This window comes from Pleurodeles waltl, chromosome 6 (assembly GCF_031143425.1).
Source record: "Pleurodeles waltl isolate 20211129_DDA chromosome 6, aPleWal1.hap1.20221129, whole genome shotgun sequence".
NCBI classification, from domain to species: domain Eukaryota; kingdom Metazoa; phylum Chordata; class Amphibia; order Caudata; family Salamandridae; genus Pleurodeles; species Pleurodeles waltl.
This window is the reverse complement of record NC_090445.1, coordinates 99,314,342-99,325,100: the sequence shown is the minus strand read 5'-3', so window position 1 is coordinate 99,325,100 and position 10,759 is coordinate 99,314,342. Positions and strand designations below refer to the sequence as shown.

Genomic DNA, 10,759 nt, shown 5'->3' with positions numbered 1-10,759 from the left:
ATTTGTTCTGGATAAGAGTGCAAGAAATGTAATCATAAAAAACCAAGATGGAAATACGTTATGAATAACACTGGAAACAAACAGTCCCTTTCTTAGGGCGGGACACTGAGGAATAATTGCACAACGGATTCCTCTAGGAAACCAATGAGAAGCCTTCAAAGTATCGCTGAAGATCACCCCCGTAACATGCATAACAACTTAAAATAGATACATGTGGTTTAGAACGTCCTATTTCAGCGAAAAGAGAAGGCAATTGCTGACCACATCAAGCAATTCTGCACATGGAGGGCTAGAAAAACAAGCGCACAAAGGAAACCTTTCACCACAAAAAAACCTTTATTGCACTGAAAGTAGGCAACGTGGGTGAACACAAAAAAACATAGGAAAAACAGCAGCGTCACAAAAATCATATAAAATTAGCATAACCCCCTGTTTCCATCCCAGAAAACTTCACGTCCCACACTGTACACAGCCCAAGCTGGATATTAATACAAAGTGAGAATAATAAAGGCAAAATACAGATAAACCATGCATATCCCGCGAAAGCTAGGCCAGGGTACACTACTGCAGTGTGGGGGGATTGAGCTTTGGCATGGGGGAGACATGGGCAACATGAAAAGGGGGGTGTTGAAAAGTGCTATTCAAAAACAGCCCCTGCTCTATGGTACGGTAGAGCAGGGAGAAGCTGAAAGGCCTGTGGATTTGGGAGTGTCTACATTCTTAAGACTTTCCCTGACCAGTAGTAGGTACTACCTGTCTGCGCCCACTCTCTTAATAAAGTTGTCCTTGGGTTACCAGCATCGTTTACGTCTCATTTCATTGCAAGACTGCAGGAGTCCAGGAAACAACTCTGAATAAATGAAATAGTGACCAGAACAGCTTGGTTGTACTGTCTTATGACTTAGAGAGGGCATGAACAGCCACATTGCTCCTCCACATTGCTACTCCCTTCACATTCTGCCAGCCCTCCTGCTAACAAAGCCTTTGTGAGATATTTCTACCAACCAGCTGCAGGGGAGGGTGCAGTCCTGTGTCGGAGACCAGCAGGGTGTCCGCAACATCTACTACTCTGCTAGCATGACGTTATTTGGCAATAAGACATGGTAGAAAATACAGAAAGCATCAGTCCTTCATGGCATCATCAACATAAATGTTAACCTTATTTTGAAACGCAGCAGGAACAACCTGCCTCCTGCACGCAACCAACAACCCACCAAACAAACCAGGAGCAGACATTGTCAGCTGGTGTCCCAATAATGAACAGCACTTCATTGGCATAACAAGCGAGACATGTTTTACCAGCTAGCTCCACAAAGAATAAAAGGTTGGATTTTTGTTTATGTGGGTACAGGAATCCAAGATGCCAACAACACTGTTAAGCACAATAGTGCCAAATGAAGGGCCTCCCAAGGAAAATCCCCCAAAATACAATGCCCACCCTAAAGTCAAAGTGTGTCTGCATAAAAAAAATAATCTGCATTAAAAAAAAAATATATATAAATCAGTCCTGAAACAGAGTACAGCACCTTCAAAAAAGGCACAGGATAAATTCAGGGAAAGTAAAGTGCATTAATATTTTTATAAGGTACATGAATCGATCATTCTTTGGAAATGGGCATTCATTTTACAAAGTAAATGCATCTTCCAGCAAGTCATCGAAGGAAGGAAATATTTATATTTATTTATATATATTACCAGCTAGACATTTTAGAAAAGGGTGTTTTTTTTTTGTTTGTTTTTTGATACTCCCTTTTCCTAAAAAGGATGAACTAGTTTTACATCCTCTGGCTTTAAAGGAGTGTCACAAATGGTCCTAGACATTTATTTGTCAGGAAGTGTCCAGAAAAATACTGAATGGATGGCCCCTTTACAAAATCTGTTGCCCTATCAGATGTGCTGTGAATTAAAATACTAGGATGTAAATTAAAATACTAGGATGTGAAAGGAATGTACCAAGGGAAGCACAACAAAACAAACGTGATTCTCCCAACAAAAAAACATTAGGACGCAAGGCGAAACCAAAATCGTTACTGTTATCTTGAAGCCATCAGGGAAGTTACTCTCCCTAACACAATGTATCCAGGACATTTAGTAAGCCATAAGCTTGTTGCCAAAGGATAGGCCCTACATGTTAAGGACAAGTTAGTGAGCAAATTATGTGTTTTCCGCAAATAAGAGCAAATCTTTTTATGAATGATAGAACAGGCGAGTTTATCTATGACGTCCGGGACACCGGGAAGGAGAGGCTGGCACTCAGTTCTCTGGAAGATTACCCTTTCAGTGTTGTGCTGGAGGACACACACATGAACTAGACTGAAACACCAAGATGTCCATTGGTTCTGCAATTCACTCAACAGATATTGCTCAACATTCCATTTCTCTACATTGCAACCTACATCATCCTCCCAAGGTTTTCGAGAGTTTTTTCACCTAGGCAGAGTCATCTTCTCTTCAGACCACAATGCCCATCGACACCTTTCAGACGATCTCACCAAAATGCCAAGACTTGTGGAATCTCATTCAAGCTCATACCTTCACTTTGTTCTGGTTAGACCAGGGGACGCAGTCATGTGCCGTAACACTGGAGGATAGTCAATGGCAAATACGCACTGCACAGCTGGACAACAGTCTTCCATCAGCAGCGCGGTCCAGCAGGCATTGCAGCAGCTACAGTCTCAGTACTAACCAGCGATAATGGGATTACCAGAGGCACAAAGAGACAGTCCTGTTACACAAAGAACGTAACGGCCAGGGAGCTGTGGCTAGAACCCTGGGAGAACGAGTTCAACACCAGGACCGTGCAGCACCAGCATTTACCTAATGGCCAACTACGGGAGCAAACAGAAAAGTTCAGACGCGAGCTCAAAGGCGAAAATACTAACAAAATCTGGAAAAAATTTGGCTGACTATGATGGAAGCAAACCCAGAGGTTTATATGTTAACAAACTGGACGACGGACAACAGTTCATTAAAATGAAAACTTTCAAAGTACACATCACCGCGTTTACTTGCAGCTGATACATATGATTACCTCGACCCTAGGAACAAAGTTAAAAAGACAGAAGAGGCAGTCATGCTCTCTGAAAGAACTCCCTCCAGTTGCTGTGCAGGCAGAAAGGATGGGCTTTTAAACCTGCTCCCCACTGATTCCAAGCTTACTGAGGGGTCCTTTTAAATTGTAATCTTACAGGCCTCAGTTAATGCTTCCTATAACTGGTGTGACTTTCAGTTTTTATTTTATTACTAAACTATTCTCCCTATCTCCAAATACACCTTGCTCTATGGCATCTTACCTTGAAATATGTGCTACTGTAAATCACCTGAAGCCTCAGCACTAGGCCAAAATGTTTAGTCTTAGCAGAGGGACTTACAGCCGGGGATAAAAGGCTGAGGTTGCTGCCATTCAGAAAGTGCCTGACCCATCTGAGGATCTTGCTGGCAAAAGCTCAAAGAGACCACAGCAGTTGCCAATAGAGGATAACCCCAACCAGTATCTCACGCAGTTGTTTGAAGGATCATGATTTTCACAAGCTATTGTAAGAGAGGTATATCCTTTTTTGGTAGAATAAAGCTCACTTATAATTCATGGCACTCAGCTGAAGAGCAGTATGATGAAACCTAACACTTAATTTTCTTAAAATGCTTATAAATGCGGGTTTAATTCACACCTCTTCAAAATAATTGCAATAACCAATGTAAAAATAACGCTTCTTAAAAATAATAGCAATTAATTGAGTGTCAGGTGATGTGGAATAGCTGCCTATTCTATTTAGAGGTGGGGAGTCTCTGCCAACAGGAAGGATTTCATTCCAGCCGTCAGTCCGCAAGGATCTCCTGCGGACAACAAATAATCTCTTGCAGCTCTAGTAGACTGCCTGCATCTTTTGCCAAATTAAGAAAATTACATCTACAGCCACAAGATTGGCCATGTTGTCTGCCAACAAAAGAGAAACTATAGAGCTACTGCAATGCCTGCACCACATGCTAAAGGGGTGGCAACTCTTGTGGGTTTAAATCCTACTAGACCCTTCACACCCCATCAACTATTCAGGGCAGTACTAGGTATTCCTTTCCACAAACAGGAAGAAGGGAGCTCTGTCAAAAATAAACATTCATTTATACATAAATACACCATGGAGTACAACATGATTAAAGTGCAACCACAGCCCTCATTTCTTCACCCAAGAAAGGCAAACATTTCAGAGTAATGCCCAAGCCATGACAATGTGTCATGTAAAACAGCAGATCCACTGAAGCCATGGGCAGTCCAAAGGCAAGATGGACAAAGGCTCTACTTACATTCAATCCAAAATCTGTCTACACACCAATGTGGACAAAGGCACTGTCTCCATTCAGCCCCAAAGCAGCCCACACTCCAACTTGGTTAAGGTCATAGCCTCCAATCAACCTCAATGCCACCAACACACTAAGGTGCACAAGAACACTGCTTCCAATCAACCCTAAAGCAGCCAACACACTAACAAAGTCAAGGCCACTCCATGAGTTCAACAGCAAAGCAGTTAACACATCAAGGTGATTAACGGCACTAACTCAATTCAACCAGGTAGACAAGGGCACGGAGTGGATTTAAGTTAAAAGCAGCAAACACACTAACGTAGACAAGTGCATTCCATCCATTCAGATTCAGAGTTGCCAACCTACAAACATAAACAACAGCAGTGCTTCAGTTCAACTTCAAACCAGTCAATACACCATTGTGTCCGGCATAAGCAAGGACACTGCTTCCATTTTAGCTCAAACCAGACCATGCACAAGTCACTCTTACATTTATGGCGGCCAACAGACAAATTCCCTCTGTCCAGCTATCAAACAGGGCGTCTACTTTGTCTTCCACTGAAATCGAAGAAACTAAACAACATTTCAACATAGGCAAGATGTTTGCCTAAGTTAAGCTACACAGCTTGTGTATACTCATCCCAAAGCTGCATAAAGGCCCTTGTGAATACAGACTTTACTGCCACAGAAAATGAAAGCAGTAAACTATGGAGTTTGCTTCTATTTAACTGCAAAACAACCACCATTCCAGCATGAATAAGGAGATAGTATCATTCAACTTCCCAGCAGACAGCGTACCAAGGTGGGCAAGAGTACTGCCTTTCTTCAACCCCACCAAGCCAATGTACAAATATAGATAATATTTCAGTTACACTAGAACCCTAAAAGCAGTCAACAGTGGGCAAGAGTTTAAGCTCCAAACCCGGAGCAACAAATATAGTAACCTTGACAAGGGACCATCCTTCATTCACTCTTAGAGGACAAACGGAGGAGAAGGGAGATGCCTAATTTATTTTAAAACCTCTAACAAAGACAAATGCACTGCCTTTAAGTCAACCAATGAAGTTAATGTGGACAAGCGCAGACCCACGTTTATCCACAGAGCAGGCATCATACCAAGGTGCAAAAGGTCACTGCCTCCATTCAGTCACAGAGCCATCAACATATTAACCAGCACACGAGCACTGCCTCCATTGAATCACAGAGTAGCCAGCATACCTGGGTGGACAAGGGCAGTGACGCCATTTATCCCCATAGCAGCCAACGTGGACTAATGCCTTGCCTCCCATACTCACAGATAGGACTAAAGTATGGCAACATGGCCGCGGCACAGCTTTCGAGTATATTCCAGAGCAGCAATACAGCCAGGTGACAGTCTTCAAGTGCTGTCCGGAGTAATTCTGCCTGCCGACGCAGTCACTGGGATGACTGTAGATTCCAGCCCAGAGCATAGAATCATGCCATGCTGGCATAAGGCATCGCCTGCATTCCCAACCGCGACCACGTTGGCAACCTCCCCGGCATCCTGGCTGTTTCAGTCCAACTTGAAAACATCGGAGTTGATCTTCAAAAGGTACAGACTGTCATCCACCAGGAAACTGAAAGACAGAAGTGTGCATAAAACCATAAAAACGTATACAAAATGTGAATGAGAAGCAAAAAGTGCACGTAGCAAAGATGCAATGAGAGAACAAAGATTATGAAACAAATAAAGAGGGTAAGAGTAAGAATGATATAGAAGGATAGATAACAATGAGGTGCAGGAGAAAAGAGTTAAAAAAAAAAATAGAAAGCTACATGATGCAGATTAAAACATTCAGAGCAAGTGGGCACAAGCTTTTGGACCGCCTTAAGCCGGGTCTCTCTACTGGAAGTGTGTCACTGTGTCTTTGAGACAGAAATAGTACAATATTCATGAAGATCCAAGGACTACCCCGTGAGCAGGATGTTCTAAAGGGGGCATCACAGATGACTTGTTCACAGTCATCAAAAAGCTTGAGTTGAATTTAGTCCAAGGCTAAGGATAGGTGATCAAGACTCTTCCGCACAGGTAGAGTTGAAGAAGCAGTAGTTGAACTAGCGCCAGTGAGCATTTTCTTTCCAACCGCTCTACTGAGGCCTTTCTTCCTACCCAAGGTTAAATAAACGAGTTGCATAACAGCAGCATCTGTTAGAGGACAAGAAAACTACGTCACGAATACACATATTATAGATGTGAATATCAATATCCTCGGTAAACACCCATGGTTATCAGGGAACTGTGAAAGGTGGGACCATGTACTGTTAGCGAATAACCACTAGTAGGAAATGTGTACATCTGAGATGAAATCAAATAGGGATAATAACACTGAGCATCCTCAATATCTATTAAGGACAAGAGATGCACTGATTGAAGAGGAATACAGTGATCGGACCTCACACTTTCAGTGTACTCAGAAAATGAATCCTCGTATTACCAAGCAAATGAAGGCTGTTTCATCACTACCAGGGACACCAACTGTTTTATCTCCGAGACAAGAGAAGAAACTCTTAAGAAAACACTGAGCTGAGGATGGAAACTATGATATTGAAGCACAAATCTAAAGACAGCCAAAGAGAGAACCAATGGATGCTCAATAACTAACTTCCACTGAGCTAATTTACTGACATTACCATCAACTGTTGCAGTTGGTAAATTACTTCAATCATGTCCTGAAAAATATAAAGCATAGGCTGACCCTTAACCAACTAAAAATCGTACCCCACAGCCTTATCACCACACGCCTGGATTATGCCAATTCAATTCACGGAAGGAGTTCCACTGTCTTCTCTCACCCCCATCAAGGCAGTCTTCCATATTACAATTTATCAAGACAATCTGATCACATGACTCCCAGTGCTGAAGAAACTCCACTGGCTCCCAGTCAACGCCAGAATGCAATTCACATTTTGATATCTCACCCCAAAAAGCAAGTCCCCACTCTATTTTGCAGCTGTGTTGACCACCACCAATGTCGAAGAGGGAGGACTCAGAAGCAAGAACTCCTTCCTCCTGCAAACTCTAGCCTTACCACCACGACATGCATACTCAGGACCCGCTACGAGCCAAACAGGACCCCCGCCGGAACTCAACCTGTCTTGCACAACCTTAAAGAAACCACTAAAACCCCATGTGCTGTAGTTTCACCTCAACTAATCTGCTTCCAATTATTTATCTTACTCCTTTCCTCATAATCAAAGTCTTTTTTGCCCTTCTGTCTCCCTTCTCATAGAACTGTATCTTCATGATGATTTGTAAAGTGCACTCAACACCTTCCCACTATTGCTGCACTGTAGAAGACCATACAAACACAATGACATAGATAAACAAATAAATACAATTCAGGGTCCCCATGAGTGTAAAGTGTTGACGAAAGGACACCTGAATTAAGCCAAACATCCTGTTCAAACCTGCTCTACTTCACTGGAGGCTGTTCTTTGGACTAGTGTGGACGAAGAGTTATCTTTATCCACCAGGGCATATGCAAAATATGCAAGGGGTTTACTTATCTGACGAAATGCACGTGCTGCAAACCAGAGTGGAAAAGCACGTGCAGCTCTGAGTGATCTAACCACAAAGGAGAACATGCAACAGAAAAAACAAAGCAATTTTTTTTATAAAAGCCTGGAGGTCGCCTGAACTAAAGCACAGACAGATTCAACCTCAACTGTAGAGGATGATCACTGCATGAGTTCGCACAAAGAGCATGTACAGTGAGGATGCGCCACACGATCTACACGCAGAGGAGTATATTCAATCAGTGGCAGACATTTACCTGTGGAAGTGGAAGCGCAGTAACCATAGAAGAGAACGTGCATTGGGGCACGTCAACCGTAGAGGTGTGCACGCTTCGGAAGGAAGGACCAAACCTTTAAAAGAACATGCACAGAAGCCATCGGTAGCACATGGAGCAGGGCACAGAACGTGCTACCCATCAGTGACGCCTAGTGACTCTTCAAAGTGATAGGGCATAAAATTTGTTTTCGAATTTCAGAGTGCACTCCAACAACATTTTGGTATAAATTATGCACAAAGCCTCAAAAGGCAAATCAGATCAGAGAAAATGACAGCCTGTGGCACTGGCTTAAAGTCAGTAGGAGAAATAAATGTAAGCTTTCACCTAATGTGTCATGGTGCAGAGGAGTGAGAAATGAATTTTAGTAAGGTTCCAATGAATGCTTTTGATTTGCAATAAACATGGTGGCTTTACAATAGCATAAACCCACTACAGGAGTCTATATGTAAGCTAGTAGCCCTGCATGGGGGAAGTCGAATTACCAGCACTATATTAAACACTATAAAATAAACGATGGAATGCATTTAGGCTTGTAAACCAATTCTCCAAGCTTCTACGTGAAATACCCAACTTGAGACATAGCACAAGACTGATTCAGGTGTGTGTTGCAAAAACATGAGAGTGACTAACAAGTTTTTGTAGAAAAGGGGCTTTTGTTTTTTTAAATCAGCAGAAAATTCCAGCTTACATCTTCATGACAGAGTGATGCAACTGTTGCAAAAACAGAAAAAGGGTAGGTAGGAAAATGTAAGCATATGTCATTTACACGCCGTTTTCACTGTGACATTTATAGCACCATTTCACTTTATACTTTTCCTGCAGGAATTATTTGACATTCGTAGGGTGATTCTATGCCAGTTCATGTTTTTCAGGCAGTGCATTTTTTGTAAAAGTTGCAAGAGGACTTTTATTGAGATTGCACTTAGCGCCGTGGACTGTGGGATTAAATGATTGCAGGGGCTCTGCTACTACCGGGACACGAGGCTACAAAGAGCAGATTGCCAAAGCTGGGGTACCCCAAGTCAGGTGTTGTTACCTATAAGAAATCAGTGTGCTTTAAACACATAAGCACACCATGCGTGCGCTAATCAAAAACATATCGTTCGCCATTAATAGTTATCATTGGTGGCTCAGGCATGCACTAGAGACTACCACAGGGCTCTCTCAGGTCCTTTAATGGTAGAATGCTTCGAACTTCTACTGCACGTTGTACTGATTTAGTGCAGTATAGATGTGACAGCTGTTTAGTGCACAATTTGGGGAGGCTACAAAGGGGCACAGGGTCATTCAATCTACACCTGACTGTCATGCAAAAAAAGACATGTAGGAGCCTGTGTTTAATCCGACGTCAGAGTAGATCATTGTAGGAAAGTACCATCTTGCCTGGCATGTTACCCCCATATTTCACTGTATATATGTTGTTTTAGTTGCATGTGTCACTGGGACCCTGCCAGCCAGGGCCCCAGTGCTCATAAGTGTGCCCTGTATGTGTTCCCTGTGTGATTACTAACTGTCTCACTGAGGCTCTGCTAACCAGAACCTCAGTGGTTATGCTCTCTCTTTGCTTTCCAAATTGTCACTAACAGGCTAGTGACCAATTTCACCAATTCACATTGGCATACTGGAACACCCTTATAATTCCCTAGTATATGGTACTGAGGTACCCGGGGTATTGGGATTCCAGGAGATCCCTATGGGCTGCAGTATTTCTTTTGCCACCCATAGGGAGCTCTGACAATTCTTACACAGGCCTGCCACTGCAGCCTGAGTGAAATAACGTCCACGTTATTTCACAGCCATTTACCACTGCACTAAAGTAACTTATAAGTCACTTATATGTCTAACCTTTACCTGGTAAAGGTTGGGTGCTAAGTTACTTAGTGTGTGGGCACCCTGGCACTAGCCAAGGTGCCCCCACATTGTTCAGGGCAAATTCCCCGGACTTTGTGAGTGCGGGGACACCATTACACGCGTGCACTATACATAGGTCACTACCTATGTATAGCGTCACAATGGTAACTCTGAACATGGCCATGTAACATGTCTAAGATCATGGAATTGTCACCCCAATGCCATTCTGGCATTGGGGAGACAATTCCATGATCCCCCGAGTCTCTAGCACAGACCTGGGTACTGCCAAACTGCCTTTCCTGGGGTTTCACTGCAGCTGCTGCTGCTGCCAACCCCTCAGACAGGTTTCTGCCCTCCTGGGGTCCAGCCAGGCTTGGCCCAGGAAGGCAGAACAAAGGACTTCCTCAGAGAGATGGTGTTACACCCTCTCCCTTTGGAAAAGGGTGTCAAGGCTGGGGAGGAGTAGCCTTCCCCAGCCTCTGGAAATGCTTTGATGGGCACAGATGGTGCCCATCTCTGCATAAGCCAGTCTACACCGGTTCAGGGATCCCCCAGCCCTGCTCTGGCGCGAAACTGGACAAAGGAAAGGGGAGTGACCACTCCCCTGACCTGCACCTCCCAGGGGAGGTGCCCAGAGCTCCTCCAGTGTGCTCCAGACCTCTGCCATCTTGGAAACAGAGGTGCTGCTGGCACACTGGACTGCTCTGAGTGGCCAGTGCCAGCAGGTGACGTCAGAGACTCCTTCTGATAGGCTCTTACCTGTGTTGCTAGCCTATCCTCCTTCCTAGGTAGCCAAA

At 43.7% G+C, this 10,759-nt stretch overlaps 1 protein-coding gene across 1 annotated transcript in view; it reads right to left on the bottom strand.

Annotated features, from left to right (window-relative positions):
- Positions 1-317: 317 nt before the first annotated feature.
- The window catches only part of PGAP3 (post-GPI attachment to proteins phospholipase 3), a 55,710-nt gene continuing 45,268 nt past the window's right edge, over positions 318-10,759 (bottom strand). Inside the window, exon 8 of the mRNA XM_069237438.1 lies at positions 318-5,894. Coding sequence (XP_069093539.1) covers positions 5,831-5,894 — 64 coding nt within the window. The 3' untranslated portion in view covers positions 318-5,830. The remainder of the gene's footprint in view (positions 5,895-10,759) is intronic.